This window comes from Taudactylus pleione, unplaced genomic scaffold (assembly GCF_031769625.1).
Source record: "Taudactylus pleione unplaced genomic scaffold, aTauple2 ptg000329l, whole genome shotgun sequence".
Lineage (NCBI taxonomy): Eukaryota > Metazoa > Chordata > Amphibia > Anura > Myobatrachidae > Taudactylus > Taudactylus pleione.
The window spans coordinates 3180147-3201419 of NW_028284730.1; the positions used below are offsets into that span (position 1 = coordinate 3180147).

At 45.0% G+C, this 21273-nt stretch overlaps 1 protein-coding gene across 21 annotated transcripts in view; it reads right to left on the reverse strand.

Annotated features, from left to right (window-relative positions):
* The window catches only part of CAMK2B (calcium/calmodulin dependent protein kinase II beta), a 144714-nt gene extending 123684 nt beyond the window's left edge, over positions 1–21030 (reverse strand). For 10 of the 21 annotated variants that reach the window (XM_088443317.1, XM_088443315.1, XM_088443312.1 and 7 more), the window contains exon 1: positions 20543–21029. In XM_088443317.1, coding sequence (XP_088299443.1) covers positions 20543–20601 — 59 coding nt within the window. In that variant the 5' untranslated portion in view covers positions 20602–21029. Of the gene's footprint in view, positions 1–20542 lie in introns of all 21 variants that reach the window. The other 11 variants (XM_088443322.1, XM_088443316.1, XM_088443324.1 and 8 more) reach the window with 3 other exon arrangements.
* Between the last annotated feature and the right edge of the window lie 243 nt (positions 21031–21273).

A 21273-nucleotide genomic window follows, 5' to 3' on the forward strand; every position in this document is an offset into this window, starting at 1 on the left:
AGCCCCCCCCCCACCTCACTGCAATTTGCCGCTATTCGCAGGTCAATATGGAGGAGGCGGAGCCAATATGAAGGGATTCCTTTAGAATCGCATCATTTGGCCACATTCCCTCCCGCTTGACCCGCATTTTGCATTAAGGGGAGGGGCCTAATTACATGGTGGTGCCAGCCTGTCAGCTCCTGTCCCCATCAGATCTTCTGCAAGGTAAGTTTGTTTGTAATATATATGTGACATATGTGTGTGTATATAGTATGTATGTATGTATGTATGTGTGTATATCTATATATATATATGTGTGTGTGTATGTATATATTTGTGTGTGTGTGTGGACCCGCCCCATAAAAAATCCTGCATTTGCCCCTGTATTTGATTTTTTTTTTTTTTAAATAAAAATAAAATTTGGTGGTGGGGGAGAGGTGACACCATGAGTTACAGCACCTAGTGAAGTCTCTGGATTATTGGCCACATGGGCCTGGGGCTGAAAATGTTCAAAGGCCTATACTGAGAAGGGGAGTAGCTTTAACCAGTGCTGTGTGGGTGTTGCCAGTGCCATGTGGGTGTGTATACCCCATACACTACCATCCCCACTGTCTCCATAAATACATAAAGATAGAAAAATGCATAATTTATGAGAGAACAAGAAAAACAATTTTAATACTGACTTATGGTTGACTGTGTAACCAGCTGGTCATAATCATGCTAATGATGGGCCTATTTTTATGTGGAGGCCTGGAGCTCTTCAACCCCATTGTTAATCTGGCCCTGACCATTTTGTAGAGAACTGTCAGTTATCAACTATATTAGCTAATATAATCAGGGGCGTATTAAGAGAGGAGGGGGCCCATGTTCACTCCTCGCCCGGGGTTCCCTCCTCTCTCCCCCGCCGCCGTCCGTGAACTGACAGTAGCGGTAGACTCCGGGCACTAGTCTGTGTCCAGAGACCACATCCTCATGCGCAGGTCACCGACATTTTCCCGGGGATTTCCTACTGCACATGTGCAAAATGTTGGGAAAATGGCGACGACAGCCATATTCCAGGCTTCTTGTGTAGCGCTACTCCGTGGAACTGGAGCGGTAAGTATAAAAAAAAAAAGTATGGTTGCAGGGTGTGCCCCCCTGGAGCTAGAGGCCCGTGTGCACCGCACACCCTGTACCCATTGTCAGTATGCCTTTGAACATGATACCTTACAATGTAAGATATGCTTATTTTAATCTAAATGTTATATATGAAAATAATGATAGATAGATAGATAGATAGATAGATAGATAGATAGATAGATAGATAGATAGATACTTAGCAAAGGAGAAATGCAGGTAGGATATAATTTAATGTAAATTATAACTTTTAATAGTCTAAAGGTGCATACACACTAGACGATTTTTTAAACGACACAGTGTTACGACAATTTTGTTTTATCGTCTAGTTTGTACGCACTAGATCGTTAACTATGCCCACTCCCATGGGTCGTTAATGATATCCCCAGTCATCTGTATTTGCAGTACAATCTGGGGATATCATTAGCGATGCCATGCTGCCCAATGCAGCATAGCCCCAACCCTACCCCGCCGTCGTTGCCGGCATCTGCAAGTGTGTATCCGCCACTGCCGATATCGCTGGGTACACACATTGTTAAGTGTGTACCCACCTTAATAATAAGACTTCATATAGAACTGAGTTATCAACTGTATCTGTTAATATGTCTACTGACCTTGTAATATAAGCTTATTTTAACCTATATGATAGATAGATAGATAGATTATAAATACATTACAAATAGATAGCAATGGCAAAATGCATGCAGGAGGTGAGTTTACATCTCAGTATACTGAACATGTGAATTGTTACATTATAAACAGCCTTTGTGATGTCACTCAACTTTGGTAGAAAGGTCCCCATCTTGTAGAGAACTGTAAATTATCAACTCTATCTGCTGATATGACATGTCACACTGTAAGGTATGCTCATTTTAACATAAATGTCATATGATAATAATGATAGATAGATAGCATTGATGAAATGCAAGTAAAATGTGATTTATAACCTCAATAGACTGATCATGTGACCTGCAATAGAACTGTGAGTTATTAACTGTATGTTAATATGCCTATATTCACTGTGTAATGTAAGCTTATTTTAAGCTAAATAATAGATGATAGCTAGATATGGTAAACTGCAGTTAGGATGTGATTTATAAAAAGAATAGGCTAATCATGTGACATGCAATAGAACTGTCAGTTATCATCTGTATTTGTTAATATGTCTACTGACCTTGTAGTGTAAGCCTATTTTAATCTAAATGGTAGATAAATAGCAATGACAAAATGCACACAAGATGTGACCTTTCACATGTGACTTGTTTACGTTATAAACATCCTTTGTGACGTTACACAGCTTTGGTAGAAAGGTCACTGTTTTGTAGAGAACTGTCAGTTATCAACTGTATTTGCTGATATAACATGTCACAAAAGTAAGTTATGCTTATTTTTTTTAACTTACATGTTATATATGAAATTAATGTTAGATAGATAGTAGGATAGACAACATTAGTGAAATGCAGGTAGGATGTGATTTACAACCTCAAAGGCTGATCATGTGACTTGCTATAGAACTGTTAGTTATCAATTGCATCTGTTAATATGTCTACTGACTGTGTAATGTAAGCTTATTGTAACCTAAAAGATAGATAGATAGATAGATAGATAGATAGATAGATAGATAGATAGATAGATAGATAGCAGTATACTGTCAGTTATCAACTGTATCTGCTTATATGACATCTCCCAATGTAAGTTATGCTTATTTTAACCTAAACATGACAGATAGATATCATTGGATGATGTGAATTATAATCTCAAAGGCTGATCATGTAACTTGCTATAGAACTGTTAGTTATCAATTGTATCTGTTAATATGTCTACTGACTGTGTAATGTAAGCTAATTTTAAACTAACAGATAGATAGATAGATAGATAGATAGATAGATAGATAGATAGATAGATAGATAGATAAACAACATTAGTGAAATGCAGGTAGGATGTGATTTACAACCTCAAAGGATGATCATGTGACTTGCTATAGAACAGTTAGTTATCAATTGTATATGTTAATATGTCTACTGACTGCGTAATGTAAGCTTATTTTAACCTAAAAGATAGATAGATAGCATTGGTGAAATGCAGGTCGGATGTGATGTATAATCTCAATAGGCTAATCAAGTGACTTGCAATAGAACTGTCAGTTATCAACTGTATCTATTAATATGTCTACTGACCTTGTAGTGTAAGCCTATTTTAATCTAAATGGTAGATAAATAGATAACAATTACAAAATGCATGCAAGGTGTGATTTTTCACCTCAGTATACTGACCTTGTGACTTGATTACATTATAAACAGCCTTTGTGATGTCACTCAGCTTTGGTAGAAAGGTCACCATTTTGTAGAGAACTGTCAGTTATCAACTGTATCTGCTTATATGACATCTCCCAATGTAAGTTATGCTTATTTTAACCTAAACGTTATATGAATATAATGATAGAAAGATAGCATTGGTAGGATGTGAATTAGAACCTCAAAGGTTGATCATGTAACTTGCTATAGAACTGTTAGTTAGCAATTGTATCTGTTAATATGTCTAATGACTGTGTAATGTAAGCTTATTTTAAACTAACAAATAGATAGATAGATAGATAGATAGATAGACAACATTAGTGAAATGCAGGTAGGATGTGATTTACAACTTCAAAGGCAGATCATGTGACTTGCTATAGAACTGTTAGTTATCATTTGTATATCTTAAAATGTCTATTGACTGTGTAATGTAAGCTTACTTTAACCTAAAAGATAGATAGATAGATAGATAGATAGATAGATAGATAGATAGATAGATAGCATTGGTGAAATGCAGGCCGGATGTGAGTTATAACATCAATAGGCTAATCAAGTGACTTGCAATAGAAATGTCAGTTATCAACTGTATCTATTAATATGTCTACTGACCTTGTAGTGTAAAGGCGGGTATCCACTTATAGATATACAAACGAGACCACGATTACGACATTGCTGTCGTGCTCTCGTTTGTACATCTAATGATGTGCCTAGACTGAACGTTCACTCGTTCAGTCCAGGCACATCCCTCATCCCTGCACATGCTGAACCTGACGAGATCGTCAGATTGACCAGCATGTACGGGCGATGTCGGAAGCGACCAGCGGGCACGCGCATCACTGGTCGCTTCCGACCAAAACATGCCCGATGCATGCGCGATTTGCAAGCGATTGCACGATAACGATGTCGTTATCGTGCAATCGCTTGGATAAATCGCTAAGTGGATATCCCCCTTAAGCCTTTTTTAATCTAAATGATAGATAAATAGATAGCAATAACAAAATGCATGCAAGATGTGATTTTTCACCTCAGTATGCTGACCAAGAGACTTGATTACACTATAAACAGCCTTTGTGATGTCACTCAGCTTTGGTAGAAAGGTCACTGTTTTGTAGAGAACTGTCAGTTATCATGGTATCTGCTGATGACATATTACAATGTAAGTTATGCTTACTGTAAACTAAATGTTATATGAATAATGCAAGGTGTGATTTTTCACCTCAGTATGCCGACCATGTGACTTGATTACATTATAAACAGCCTTTGTGATGTCACTTAGCTTTGGTGGAAAGGTCACTGTTTTGTAGTGAACTGTCAGTTATCATGGTATCTGCTGATATGACATGTCACAATGTAAGGTATGCTTAATTTAATTTACATGTTATATATGAAAATAATGTTAGATAGATATATAGACAGACATTAGTGAAATGCAGGTAGGATGTGATTTACAACCACAAAGTCTGATCATGTGACTTGCTATAGAACTGTTATTTATCATTTGTATATGTTAATATGTCTACCTACTGTGTAATGTAAGCTTATTGTAACTTAAAAGATAGATAGATAGATAGATAGATAGCATTGGTGAAATGCAGGTCGGATGTGATTTATAACCTTAATAGGCTGATCATGTGACTTTCTATAAAACTGATAGTTATCAACTGCATCAGTTAATGTGTCTATTGAGCTTGTAATTTCAGCTTGTTTTTTTTAACCTACATGACAGACAGAAAGATAGATAGATTATAAATGCATTATATATAAATAGATAGCAATGGCTGACCATGTGACTTGTTACACTCTAAACAGCCATTGTGATGTCATTTAGCTTTGGTAGAAAGGTCAGCATTACTGATGTATAGCTGAATTTACACCCATTTGCACACTGCATATGCTCTGCAATTAAGAGTACAAAAGTACATGTGATGCAGTCTCACAGCAATTCAGTTGCATCTGCATGTACATCTAAAGGGGTATAACTAAGCTGTAATGGTGCATTCTCATGTAAGCTCTGTGGGCTATGCAGAATTGGCCCAGAAATGTAAAACTGTTTTTGCACTAGGTGCACACTGATGATGATGATGGATATCAAACCAAGCGTGCAAACAGGCACGGTCCAGTTTCAAAGATGTGTATAACTCTGCATACAGACGAATATACACATTTATTTCCATGCACACAATTAGGGAAGCCAATACCGGGATCCCAATCCTCGAGATCCAGGGATCTAGCCTCAAAAAGTCTGGGATTTTAATCCCGGGATTGAAGGCAGCAATCCTGGGATTTCGGGATTAGTAAATCCTATATGGGTCCGCCTACAGGTAGAAGATTGTGGCACACTGCAGTGATCTACTGAGTAACTGCCATGAGACTCTGCAGAGGGGTCAGAGGAGCATGTGCTGAGCTCTGATTGGAGGAGCCCATCACATGCTCATCTGACCCGTGCAGATCAGCATCAGCGCTGCCTCATGGAAGTGACTCATTGTGAGGCTGTGCCTGCTCTACAAATACAGGCCCCCATTTATCAATGAAGGTAAACCAGCACAATTTTTCGTTTAGTATCACTGTGATACAAACAAAAAAATCCACTGGTATTTACCAATACTTACCGCTCCGGCGAGGTCCAGCGAAGTCCTCCTCGTCTGCAAGGTTCTCTGCAGGGCTGCTGGCAATCTAACTCTGCCAGCGACGGGCTCTTGTGGAATGTGGATGCGCAACAGTCCGTCTGTGTATGACACGGAGAACCAGCAGCAGTGGCGTAACTAGGGCAGGTAGGCAGGGGCTCGTGCCCTGGGCGCCGTGAGACCGGCGGAGCAGGCGGGGTGTGCCAATGGCCACAGTCCAGGTCCGCTGGTACAGTCAGTGTAGTGCGGACCGCAATGAGTGCAGTCCGCACTACATCGTAACACACACACATCGCCACCAGTGCTGGGCAGTACACTCGTAATACCCGGCGGTGTGTGTGTTTCAGCAGCCAATGAGAGTCAGACAGACTCTCATGGATTGCTGCACCCACTGCCGGGCTGGTGCTCACTCATGAGATCCGCCTTCCAGCTCCTGCAGTGGGTGATGGGAGATACGTCATGACGTCTCTCCCATAGTACCGAGCGGGACCGAGCAGGAGGACGGAGGAGCAGACAGCGGCGGGCGCAGCATGAGCGGGGATTCAGGTAAGTGTTTTGTGTATGTATGTCTTTGTGTGTGTGTTAAGAGGCACTACTGGCTGGGGCACTGTATAGGGGACTCCGTATCACTACTCCGGGCACTGAATATGGGGGATCACTACTAGGAGCACTGGCACTGCATGGTTGGGATCACTACTGGGGGCACTGTATAAGGGGAACCACTACTGGGGGCATTGCATACTGGGGGTACTGTATAATGGGCACTGCTGGGGGCCTGCAAAAAGCGGGACCACTACTGGGGGCACTGTATAAGGGGCACTACTGGGGGCCTGCATAAGAGGGACCACTACTGGGAGCACTGCATCGTGGGGCATAATATAAAGGTGCACTTCTGGGGCCACTACATAAGGGTGCACTACTGGAGTCACTGTATAAAGGGCACTACTCGGGGCACTGTATAAGGGTGCACTACTGGGGGTGCTACTGGGGACATGGCATAAGGGGCACTACTACAGTGGGCATTGCAAGAGGGGCACTACTACTGGGGGCATTAAGGTGCATATGGAATGGAAAGGAATGTTCCTAGAGTGAAGAGAAAGGGGTGTGTGTGTGTCATGTTGACATGCCCCATTTTTCAGTGGCCACATACCTTGTGGCATGTGACCACGCCCACTTTTTGGCGCACCTGCTTTCGACACGCGCATATAGGGAGGGGCTCCATTTTTCATCTTGCCCTGGGCTCCAAATACCCTAGTTACGCCACTGTCCAGCAGTGCCTGAAAGACAGCGCCAGGTCCCCATTGCCAGCAATGGGGACCGCATCACTCTCGCCATCTAAAGATGGCGAGAGCGATGCTGTGACAAACAGCGATAATCTTTGATTACCGCTGTTTGTTAAATCCAGAAATGATGACATAACCCCTTTAGCGAGCGCTAAAGGGGTTATGCTTCATTGATAAATGGGGGGCCTCACTTCTCTGTTCATTGAACCACTGGCACGCCAGCATTTATTACTGCCAGTAAGCATGATTACTTCCACCTGGGACAGCTCTTCCGATAAGAGTTGTCCCTTGCGAGAAGAGGACTTCCGCGTTCATAGGTACCTTTATTGTGCATGCACGGTTGTCGGCCAGCACTAGCGCAAGTCGAGAAAGGGAAGGAGAGAGATCCAATGAGATTTCTGCAGTAAAAAGCCCATATCCTTCCATAGGCAATGTCCTCTATAGAAGGCTTTGCCTATCGGGCACAAGCTCGGGTAAGTTTTGCATTACGGAGCTTGATGTACAGTGCATCCAGAAAGTACTCACATCGCTTCACTTTTTCCACATTTTGTTACGTTACAGCCTTATTCCAAAATGGAATAAATAAATTTTCGTCCTCAAAATTCTACACACAATACCCCATAATGACAACGTGTAAAAGTTTTTTTTTTTTAGATTTTTGCAAATTTTATTTAAAAAACAAACACATGTACAATACATAAGTATTCACAATCTTTGCTCAATACTTAGTTGATGCACCTTTGGCAGCAATTACAGCCTCAAGTATTTTTGAATATGATGCCAAAAGCTTGGCACAACTATCTTTGGAGGTTTCGCCCATTCCTCTTTGCAGCACCTCTCAATCTCCATCAGGTTGGATGGGAAGCGTCGGTGCACAGCCATTTTCAGATCTCCCAGAGATGTTTCCTTTCTTTTACACTATCCTTACCCCCAGTGCTCCTTGGTCCCCCCTTCACCCTCCCCCAGCAACTCTGACACTATCTGATTGCGCAAATCCAATTAGCTGCAAGTCCATCACGAGTCAGCATAGCAGCAGTTACACTTTACAGAAGCCGAAAATCGCACAAACTGCTCGCAGCCCCATAGGGCTGAGAGCAAGAATTAACAAATTCGGGCCTGGAGCAAGCCGCAAGGGCTGTGAGATGAGGTGCTGTTGCCAGTGATGTAATGCCATGGTATGGCAACTCGCACCCTTCCCGACTAATTGGATTGACCCCATATAATGGGTACAGTATCACTGAGAGCAGCAACTGACCACTGGCTGCTGAATCCAGCTACCGCTACAGAGATTTGCTCTTTCCTTGTATTTGTCACTCCTCTGTGGTTTTACTGCAATGTTTGCATTTATGCTTTGTAATCCTGAGCTGGTTTACTGGTGTGCATTGCATTGATGTATATTTGCCTACTCTCCTGGGAACGGCCGGGTGGTTCATCCGAAAGAGAGGGCAGGTCACCCAGACTGGCCACCAGGGGTGTATCTATAATGGGTGCAGGGTGTGCGGGGGATCCAGGGGTCCCCCGCACCGCACACCCTGCACCAATAATATTACTTACTTCTCCGGAGTCCCACGTCGGCGCGGGGGTCCGGCGCTGTAAAACGACTGGAAAATGGCCGTGGCGGCCATTTTCCCGTCATTTGCGCATGTGCAGTACAGGGGAAATGGCCACCACGCAATTTTCCCGGTGACTTGTGCATACATTATAGACTCTGGGCACACTTTAGTGCCCAGAGTCTATAACTCCCACGCTGGCCACACACAGCACAGTGCACTGCCGGCAGCCGGGCGGAGAGGAGGGAGCCCGTGTCGGAAACTGCACACGCGCCCCCTCCTCTATAGAAACACCCCTGCTGTCCACCATCGTGTCTCCCCCTCCCCCTGACCCCCTACTTACCTGGCAAAAGTGGATGGTCCGGAGGGGGCAGCCAGAAACTCAGCAACTATGCATTTATGCTATTTAATGTGTTTGTTTTTATGTTACAGTACCTCACGTGCAGTGCTGCGTACACCATGTGGCATCTAACAAATGAAAGATACGTTCTCCCGAAGACTGACACTTTAAGCATGAGGGACATTAAACCATGAGGGGTTTTGAGTGTTGCCACTTTAAAAATCTTCTGGTAGTTTCCCCTTTAAGGTTAGCTTATTGGAGCAGCCAATAGTAAGAGTTTAAATTGTTTTTTGTTTTGTTTTTAAATTGAGGAAATGCGAGGCCTGGTTTTGTGAACTCCCCTCACGTGTGCGGTTATATAACATAAATAGGTGTAGCAAAAAGGGACCAGTTTACATTTATGCAATTTGGCAAATAGGAACTCAAAAAAGCCAATGAATCTTCATGCATCACAGAGGCATCAATCTGACGGTCAGGAGAAAAGGGTGAAAAGTAAATGGGTCTCCTCCAGGAGTTTCATGCAGCTCCATCCTTTCCATATAGAGCAGGGACGGGGAACCTTTTTTCTGCCGAGGGCCATTTTGATATATATATAACATTATTTGCGGGCCTGATGCAGACCACGCCCCCTCAGTGTGATGTCACATGGGGCAGGGCCACAGTCACCGGTGATTACAGCAAGTCTGTAAGGGCAGCGGTGTGACCGTCTGAAGTGCCCTAAGGAAGATCCATGCGGCACTGCTGCATAGATTCTGGCTGCAGGGTGACATTCTAGGCATCCTGCTAGCCAGATGAGGCTAGCAGAAAAAAGCTCAGAGGGCCAGACCAAATGATTCTGCGGGCCTTGACGGCCCCCCGGGCCTGAGGTTCCCCATCCCTGATAAAGAGAAATACATTGTATAATCTGATCATTTATATGCTGGCGATATTATAAAATACACCTAACATAGAAAACATATAACGTATAGAAAAACCTACTGATATCTAAAGAAAAAAACTTATACGCTTCCTCTATGCTCTGTTAGTCATTTTCAATATGCTATTTATATGCTCCATATCTGATATCATTAGATGTTCGGTATATTAATGAAGAAACAGCTTGGTGGACATCCATGCTATGGTACGTAATGTAATACACTATGTAGACGTAGTGGGATAGTTAGGGGGACCTTCATAGGACAGGCCGTATTGGACAGCCCTGTGTACAAGAAAGACCGTACATCAATATATGATTCAAGAAGTAATAAGTATGGTGGAGTGATAAGTGAAAGTGTCTGAAGTGGCCTGAAATTTGGTGTCTCCCCTCACCCTCTTTATTACAGAGAATCTAAATAAAATAAGAGCAATTATTATTCTACAACCGAACATACAAGATGTCTCTTAAAATGTTGTTGTGTCGAAAAGAAATCCCAGCTGAAGCGTCTCCATCAAGGCCAGTGCAATCTCTAATATTATGATCACTAGTTGTCACTAAAATTCAAGAAATAATAAATTTGCTCTTTGGAGAGGGCAGTGGCTCTGGCTGTTTACAGCTGCTGAATGGGAACAAGGGATAACGGTTAGTTATGGTAGCCAGAGCTAGCCCGAGGCAAGGTGGCAAGTGCGCAAGTTCCTGTGGATTGTGTGTCTGTAATGCTTACAGGTTGTCCACCATTAGAGAGAAGTAGCGTGGCATACCTTGTCTATCCTGCACAATGTTCGAAAACTATTATTATTACTGTTTATTTATATAGTGCAGGCATACTTTTAAGTGCTGTACAACTGGTAACACACACAGTATTAAAACAAGACAAGATATTAATAGCTAAACAATGAGGTAAGCTTACAAAAACAGGAAATTAGGAGTCTGGTATACAGAAGGAGGGAGGCTCACGAAAATCGTATGGTGCTCCCGGCCCCCTGGGAAAGGTGGGCAAGTCTCCCAGAGGCTGGGGCCGCTTACTTCCCGGGTGAAGTGGGGAGCACAGGCGTCTGATGACGGTCATTGTGCCTCCCGAAATTAGGCCACCCTCCCCCGTCCCGGCTCTTAACGGCCCTGGTCATATACCAACAAGTATGCTGGTATATGACTATGATACATGAGATGATCTATTTATTTTAAGTATGAAAGTTCTTTCTCCGGTGTCTTAAGGCTCATACACATTAGACAATGTGCTGAGCGATATTGGTGAAATATATTGAAGATATTGGGTGTACACACTGAACGATATCGTTCAGTGACGTCATGCTGCCATATCCCTGAACAAGCACTTTCTGATGATATCGTCAGATTGGCCTGTATATGTTTCCACGACAGCAAATCGTTAAAGACCCGTGGGAGCGCGCATCATTGGACATTTGGTGCACACACACTGGACGATATGAACGATATATAGTTGAATGATATTGTTATCGTTCTAGTGTGTATGCCCCATTACTCTATGGAGAGCTGACCATTACCAACAGATAAAAAGGTGATATTCTTTGGCGGTTGTGAAGTATTACAACCCTCTAATCCTTCCAACATTTTCATCACAATATCAGACCTTCTAAAGAGGACCAGTGGAGGTGTTGTTCATAGAAACCATTCAGATTATAGCTATCATTATATAGAATGCACTTGATAAATGATAGCTACGATTTGATTGGTTGCTATAGGCAACATCTCAATCTCCCCCTTCATGTGCAATTATAGGCTGCCAAGAAGAATCGAAAGTATAGTAAAAGATAGCCTACAGAAAGTTAAGTTATTAAAGTCCGCAGTTCCCTTTGAGAATTAAGGGGGCTGTGGTACTTAGCTGAATATTGAAGATATCTCTATTTCTTGCGTTCAGCATTTGTTAAATAGCCTCAATACTAAAAAGGTGGCTTAATCATGTTGAAGCAGCTCTTGGCTTAATAAATGGGCCCCAATCTCTTCATCTGCACTTGTGTGTGCCTCCAGTTTTAGTCGGTGTCTGAATATTTCAGGATATAATTTTATTCTGCTCTCGTCTTTCACTGACGCTATTGTGTAAGTGAGGTCAGGGCTTCATGTGACAGAGGAAGGGTCATGGTGTGAAAAGAGGAATGGACACAAGCAAGACGCCACAGACTGAAAGTGAACGGTGATAAGGTACCAGCCAATCAGCTCCTAACTGCCATTTTTCAAACACAGCCTGTGACATGGCAGTTAGGAGCTGATTGGCTGGTACCTTATCACCGTTCACTCTATCTCCTAACACAGCTTAGTAAATAGACTCCTGAGAGTTAGATTGTAAAAGAAGCAGGGTCCCCAACAGCACAGAGTAGTGATGTGAGGCAACAGTCACACTGATGCAGGACAATTGTGATATCAAACACACATCTGTTTGACATTTAACAGAAATTCATTGGGAAAAAGAAAATCACTAGGAATCAGTGGCATCACTGACTGGCATGAGACACTGAAGTGCTTCATACCCTCATTCATGTAATCTCATGCCTCACTGAATTGATAGGCACCATTGTCATCAGTAGTGCTACAGTAGGTGACAGGTGCACTGTAACTCTGGGCCTGATTCAGAGCCGGACCCTCTGACCAGAGCGCTCGCTCTGAATCAGGGCCCTCCTACATGAAAATGGAGCGGCCTCTTGGACGCTCGCATAGCTGTGTGTGACCACCCACAGCTATAGCGAGCGTCCATGTTGATGGTCGTGATGGTCAAGACCATCGCAACCATCGGGCTTGCGACGGAGACCCTGCGGTAGGGTCTCGCTGCCGCAAGCCCTGGAGTGATTTTGGCTCTATCAGAGCCAAAATCACTCCTATTGACATCACTACTGATATCAGTGGGGCAGGCTTCAGACGGTAGGCGTTCCCATGGGAACACCTCTGTCTGGCAGCAACGCCCCCGGCACGCCCACCAAAGGGGGCGTGCTGTCAATCAACATCGACAGCACGTCCCCTTTGGTGCGAGACCCGGAGCGACGGCTACCCCGTCGCAAGCCGGGTCTCGCGCATGTGCACGACGGAGCTCCCTCCGTCGTGCGCATGCGCAGTGGGGTAACATCGACCCACTTGCGAGCGTCCTGCGCTCGCAAGCGGGTCTGAATGACCCCCTCTATTCCCTTTAAATTCATAGTAAATCCCTTCATACTTTGTTCCCCTGGATCTTTATCAATGATATTTTTTTTTACATGTTTTGTGCTACCTAATTATATTTTAATTAACTTGTATTGATAGAAGGTTTAAGCAATATTACTTTTTATATCCTTCATATAGAGAAAGAAGGAGCATAGCAACAGCCAGTAAAGTAAGAGTAGTGCGGGCAGGGAGAAAAGCAGAAGATATATAGCCACTAAGCTGTGTGTGAATTTGGGTTCAGCACAGTAATACATAAAGGGTTCCAGGATGACGGTGGGGCTGGGCGGCAGCTGGATGCATGCAGTGCAGGAATAGCAATGGAAACTGCAGATATTCGTGTTAGTGCTCACACACATCCATCATGAATCTAAAAATAGGTCTCTATTGACCCCACAATGCAGTCACATTCTGCCTGCTCTCTAGCGGGAATATATATTAATACCAGTGTATGCTGAGAAGAAACACCTGCACCTTCGTCTCTGCAGAGCAGCTCAGTGCTGTGGTGTTGCTACGGCAATGCCTCCTGGTGGCAGATATTGCCCTCTCCTGCAGGACTAGGGTTCACGTATAAAAAGGGGAACTCTCCGGGGGGCTGCACAGGAGCTTATACAGGGTACATGCTGTGTACAGACAGGAAGGACAGAGCCTGACTACACACCCTAATCAGAGACCGTCCAACAGGACTCCTACCCCTCTCCTTCTCACAGTATTGATGAGTAGACAAAATTTGCATTAAACCACAAAAACCAATATAGGGTACTTGCTGAGCCCCATAGATGTGATAGGTGCTGATGCTAAGTTTCACACATATATGTTAAAAATATCAGTTTTAATATGCCACATGTAAACATAGCATATTGACACCCATTTGCCCAGGCATACTCCTGAAAAGATGCATCCAGCTTAGCAGCAAATGTGCCAGGTCGTGTGTACCCAGATATACCCCCCATCCTGTAGAACTCACTCTCTCACCCAGTCAGACTCTCTATTAGGGTCTCCAGCTTTAAACACGCTCTTAAAACATACCTTTTTAATAAAGTGTACCAGCCGGTGGCCTGGTCGGCAATGGAGCAGGACGTCTGTCCTGTCCTCTCCGGGGGATTCACCGCCTGGCCCCTGCTCTCCTCCCGCTGCTGAGATTGAGGGGCCTATTCATTAATACTTAAATATCCTTGGAGGTAATTAGGTTTAGAGCTCGCATGGAGTTCTACCTAATTACCGGAATTCATCATTCCCCCTCTCCATAAGTATCTATCCTGAAAAGCTGTAATTTTTATATGACAGCTTTTCGGGAAATAGATACTTTTCCCTACCTGTTCCTACCTTACCGCAGCTGGAATTAGCGCTGAACATGCGCTATTCCGTTCACAGAAGCAGCGCATGCGCAGCACAGATTACAGCTGCGGTAGTTGACTATAAAAAAATCTTATGTCCCCGCAACCCCCCCCCTTTACCTGGATGGCTGTCAAACACTGCAGCCGCGGACCCCGACCTCCCGGTCTGCAGCAGCTACAAGGGGACAGGAAGGCCAGGCTTAGGGGGCTGTAGATTTTGAATAAAAAAAAAAAACTTTACTATGTTCTCCCCGCCGCAATGCCGCTGCCGGGAAGTGTCTCCCCTCCGTTCCCTGGTGGTACTTTTAAGTGCAGTTAAATGAAGAAGCACTTACAAGTGTCACCGGGGAACAGAGGGGTGACGCTACCCGGCAACAGCAGCAACATTGCGGATGGGAGAACACACAGCGCAGCAGCCGAAGCCTGAGAAGGGACCAGGGAGCGATGGAGGGAGCCGAAGGAGGACCTGCCCAGCTGAAAGCAGGTAAGTATATCACGCTGTACGCCACCTGAGAGTGGCGTACAGTAACACCATCAAATTCCGAAAATACATCATTTTGGGAATTTGATGAATAGCCTAATTTTTACATCCCCATACTAATGTATGAGAAGTGTGGAAATTAACGCAGGCAGACTTAACCAGGAGATATCAGTATTAGTGTTGATGAATAGTCCCCTGAGACTGTGACTGCGTCAGACTCTCCTGTTTGCTGCCATCTTGAAGTTGGGGTCTTCCCCCCAGGCCTTGTTTGCAGTCTCTGGGTCTCCTTAATTGCCAATATACTCACCCATGAGTTGTGCCCCGGGATTCATAGAGCAAATCCTTCAAGCTATCCTGGACTCAGGGGACAGGATGGCAGCACGGGTGGCGGATCTCCTTGTTGATTTATCCCTTGGCTGTTGGGATCTAGGTCCCCCTGCAGTCTGCTTGGATGATGTGTCTGAGAGAATGGAGAGGAACGCCCCTTAGAAGATCCTGCCTTCATGGTCGATGGCTGCTGGTGTTACTACGTTATCTACTCCTCTGTCTGCTATTGCAGGGGCCCAATGTGTTTTTCCAAAGATTTCTTCCCTGATATCTCCTTTGGTAATATTTGCTGCAACAACCTTGTATTGTGAATCTCCTGATGTTCCTCTTCGCCATGCTGGAATCGAGGGTTCATTTGTCTCTGGCGGTCGGGGAACTGTAGTCTTAAGTGCTGAGATCCAGTCTCTTGTACTTGACTTTACCTGGGTTGTTCTTCTGATGTTGCTAGTCCTGCAGGCCTCGAATTGGGCTGACCCTCCTTGACTGATCTTGCTGATGGTTTGCTATTACCCTTATTAATATACTGCTATATGTATGCACACTCCTAAATTCTGTTTGACTTGGTTAGTTTTGCAATGCCTCTGGGGTTTGATCAGTAAAGGCCCCCATACATGGCACGATATACGTGCCGATCTGGCGGATCGGCACGATATAGGTAATATATCGTGCCGTGTATGGGCACGATATCGTACCTGATATCGTGCTGCGCGCTCCCGCGGGGTCATACATCGCATCCCCAGGTGTTCCTGCAAAACCATCTGACCTGGGATGCAATGTACGATCCCATTCAGTCGCCCTACACGGTGCATCGCACCGTGTATGGCCACCTTTGCACTACCCTTTGTGTTTTCCTGTTTGTTTGTTTTTTATAATCAGCTATATTGTTCTGTCTTCTATTTCTGGGAGTCTCTAGACCGGCTCGTTGATCCTGGGCTGGGGATACCATTCCTTTACGGTTCATGAGTAGCTCTCATTTTTTGGTATCTTCGTTTAGATGTAGGGGGGAGGGGGAGAATGGGTGAGATTAGGGATCCAGGTATGCCATGAGTTGGAGGGATGGTCATACAGGGTGGGGGCGTCTCGGGGGGTGGATGTTTTTTTTATCTGTAGCCCATTCTTTTCGGGCATTGGTGGCTGCGAGTTTCTATTACTTTATTTTGATGGTCTGTTACTTGGCTATCTTTCAAATGTTTGAAACTTGCTACATTTTTTTCTGGGCTGGAGCCTCCTTTACTCCTGCTAGTGCCTACCTTTTCCTCTACTTTACTTTTGCACGTTATGAGGAGGGGAGTGTCTGAATGGCGCTTTCGAACACCTTTCCGCTTAGTACTCTTGTCTTTTGTGGTTTAGGTATATTACTACTTGCTGATCTGTGTTTGTGATATGGAAGCTCCGGTCTTTTATATGATACCCCTTTTACACCAAAATCCCCGGGTCTGACCCGGGATTTGGAACACGTTTCCAACCCGGATCAGACCCGGGGCAAACCCCTTTTACACTGCGGCGCCGACCCGGGCTATGCCCGAGTTGGCACCGTTCACACCTGGCCCGGGTCAGAACTGACCCGGCTGCCCGGCGACGGTGAGCAGCGCTTTTCCCCTCCATCCCCCCTCCGCGACCTACTTACCTTATCCTGCAGCGGTCCGGAGGCAGGGAGAGCGGGTGGGGTGCGCTGCTTCGTGCCGCTCGGCCAGGCGCTGCTTGCAGTGGCCGCTTGGAGATGATGTCATCTCCAAGCGCCACTGAAGCCAGCCAATCAGGCGGCATGCGGCGCAACCCGGGTTATCGTGAGCCGGGCTGCGCCGTTTACATTGCAGGATGACACGGGAATAAGCCGCGCTCAACCCTGCAATGGAGCAGGGTCGGATCCCAGGGTCACTGGACCCGGGTTGATCCGTTCACACCGACGAAATTCCCGGGATTATGCGCGTTTCGGTGTAAAAGGGGTATAAGAGTGTTTAATTTGATACAGTGCTTATTTATGTAGTCTCTCCTTGATTTTTGATGAATGATTATTTTTGTGTTTACCTTAGTCTTTATAAAGCTGGGTACACACAGTACAATCTGCACAACCAACGTTATCGCTGAACGATTTCCATTGAACTTTTCTGTAGTGCTGGACAAACGATATTGGGTGTACACACTGACAGATATCAATGATAGATATATTTCAGTGAAGTCATCCTGCCACATCTCTGAACAGGCAGATCTTGATGAAATCGTCCAAGTTGGCCTGCATATACAGACGACCATAGATATCGTTATCGTCTATGCGGGAACGTGCATCGTTGGTCGTTCATTGGTCGCTTCATAAAAATTAACAATATGAACGATTTATCGTTGAACGTCGTTCATAAACTTCGTACAATTTGTACGCACCTTAAGTTTATGTATTGTACTGTTTTATCTTCATGCACATATTTGCCATGCCTTGTGTCTATTCTGCTGTTTTGGGTGTTAATTTAAAAATCTCAAAAATAAAACACGATTTACCGTACAAGCCACCCTGATAAATTGATACTGTTCTCCTCACCCCGTCCTGTAAATATCCCTCCCTGTTCACCCTCCAGCCGTTTACCTCTTTACCTTTAGTATGCAAGCTCTTATGGGCAGGGCCCTCCACCCTCTTATTCTTCCCCAGCACTATCCATATCACAGTGCTCTGCTACGCTCCCTTATCCAAACTCCCTTCAGACTCTGGGTCTCATTCAGACCCGCTGGCAAGCGCCTGAGCGCTCGCAAGCGGGTCGATGTTTGGCTGTGCGCACACACAGCAGCCACACTGCACGTGCGCAAGCCCCGGAGTGAGAGAAATTCTCTCGCTCCGGGGCTCACTACAAAACGGGCGTCTGTCGCTGTTGATCCGACAGCTCGCCCCGTTTTGTAGGCGTGGCGGGGTGTTGGTTTCACAAACGGAGGCGTTCCCAAACGAACGCTTGCCGTTTGTGGGCGGACCCACTGACATCACCAGTGATGTCGGTGGGAGAGCTTCCGGCTCTATTAGAGCCGAAAGCTCTCTGGGGCTTGTGGCAGACGAGACCCTACCACAAGGGTCTCGTCGCAAGCCCCGATGTCGCGATGGTCTTGACCGTCATCCTGGTCGCTCGTTAAGGCTGTGGGTGGTAACAGCCTAGCGAGCAGCCAGGAGGCCAGATAATTTTTAAGATGCGGCCACCCTCATCCAGAGCGAGCGCTCGCATTTTGCAAGCGGCTCTGAATGAGGTCCTCTGTTTGCTCGCCCATTGGTTGGGTACAGGATCACTGAGAACTGAATCGACTTGCCTCTGTAAGCTCCTGCCACCTTTAGCGAGTTGCCCTATCAATGCCCCTGCTATCTGTCCTACCCAGTCTGTGGTGTGATGTTTGCCATGCTGTAACTAGGGGTTTGCGAAGAGTGCTACTGCCCAGGGTGCAGAAAATAACAAAGCAGATATAATATTCCTACTGTACTTGTATATAGATAAAAGTAGCAAAAATATACACTCATAAAATAATATAATAAAGTCACAATCTACATAGAAAGCACCTATCAGCTTCAGAGGTGAATTTGCAATTAGCCAATCAGTAGCGGATAGCTAGTGCTGGCAACTGTATCGGCATCATCAGCATATATTTGCGAGTGACTACGGTAATGTACCTTGACGCTTGCACAATGCAACTTGTTTAGGTGATTAGTGCATCATAATTGTCAGTGCCACATACTGTTTGACACATGGATTTGGGATGCTGGGTATACATTCAGGAATTCAGCAATGTAGTGTAAGTATTATATCTATACTGTATAGATTGATTGATCAGGCCATCTTAGTTCTTCCCTGCAATTTCAGTCGCCTCAGCTCCCTGGTGACTCTCTGACCTGACATCTCACAGGCCCTGTCCTGAAAACCTCATCCATGTGAGAGCCAAGTGTGACATCATCACAGGGGGCGGAATAACACTCAGGAAGACCTGAGAGAGGAGGGGGACAGAGAGATACCAGTGCACACCTGCCAATCAAATCCTCATCTTCATAGACAGTATTACCAATCACCCAACGCATACCACAGCCAGGGAAAAATAACCACCATATGGCCTTATATGGCTATTTTTCACATTCTACACGTCCAAAGTGTTCATAAATATGCTGATATCAGTAACATCCCTCACTAGGCAGGATCACCCAATAGATTATTAATAACCATAGCTCCTGATCACTTGCCAACAAAGAAGCCCATTACCTATCATTCCATTATGAACGCCTGTTTTTTTTAATATTCATGCACCTACTTACTCTGATATAAATACCTAATCACACACCTGCATTATTAATACCACCTCCCACCCAAAATATATACACCTTACAATTATCAAAGACCCCCACTGATATATTCATTAATAATGTCTGCATCCAGACTGTGCCAACATCTCATGCCATGATGTACTTACTATATGTTCATCTGGGAAATAATGATGTATCAATAACTTAATACACTCCATAATCCCTCACCATTTACCAACCAGTATAATCAGGATCATCAATATTAATGCTAAATTATCCTTGGCTATTTGACAAGTACGCAACCCTTCCTTGGCTCCCCACATTATTGCTGCCCAGCAGTGGGTGCCAGTCATCTATGATAATGCCCCTGCAAACCATGTTCAGCTTTACACAGCCACCGTCACCCCAAACCTCACCCTGAATTTAATCACCTCCCCCGAAGGAATGTACGCAGACACACAGCAGTGGCTCCCAGACATAAACAAAGTGTAGGTACACAGAAATACATAGATGCATGTACAGATGCAAAAATACACAGCCACAAAACCAAGCATTACAGGTAATCATCTCCGAGAAATGAGATCATATATAGATATCTGCAGTCACATCAGGAGTTGGGTCACCAGATTCAGGACCACTGCCCTCCCCCATCCCACTCTTTCATTACACACCCTGCTGCATGCCCCCATCTGCAGCACAAGGCCCTGTATTGCGTTCCCTTGTAATTAAAAAAAGAAAAATCATATTTATACACCTATGAACTATCCCTAATACCAAGACTGAGGGGTGGTTTCCGCGGCTAGCCCCTACCCCTAATGTGCCTTATTTGCCTAGCCGCTCAGCTGCAGGTGAGGAATCAGATGGTGCCTTACTTGCCAATCTCTTCATACAGCTGGTACTCATCTGTAAAACGTGTGCAGGTTACAGCCATGTCTGCATGGGATCTAGGCTCTGCAGTGCTTCTTGGCTCTAGGAGGGATGAGATCTCTTCAGCCTTGTTACACCGAGAGTGACAGGGGCGAGTGGCTCTGACGAGATCTGTTTAATTTGCCCCTTCTAGTCCTGTTATTTGCTCTCCACTGCGTGCCCCTCCTGTAGGGTTCTCTGCGTCTTTTCTGCCACAAAAGAATCCCAGAGAGGATGAGGAATAATAGAGATGGACGTAGAGGGATGGAGAGAGTGCTTAGAGAGACAGAGGGAGCGGGGGAGATTTCAGGAATCAGGGGGAGATAGGGAGAAAGAGAGAGAGGAGAGAAGGTAGTCAGGAGCAGCTCTGAATGTGCCTTGCCTGTATTAATTTCAGACTGAGAGAGAGAGAACAAGAAGGAGGATGGGAGGGAGGGAGACAGAGAGAGAGAGGGAGGGCAAAGATAGAGTAGAGATACAGGGGCATGAGAGAACAGGAGGGGGAAACAGGAGGAGAGAAAGTGCGAGGACAGGACAGGAGCTACCATTTACTGGGGGATCTGTAACTCATTGGCTAATGGCACCGCAGGCTCTTTTCACACTGAAGGGGTTAAAGATGGCAGCTCAGAACCTATTAGACCAGTACACTACTGTGTGCATCTGACAAGCACATCATTCTGTATCCACAATCTGTAGT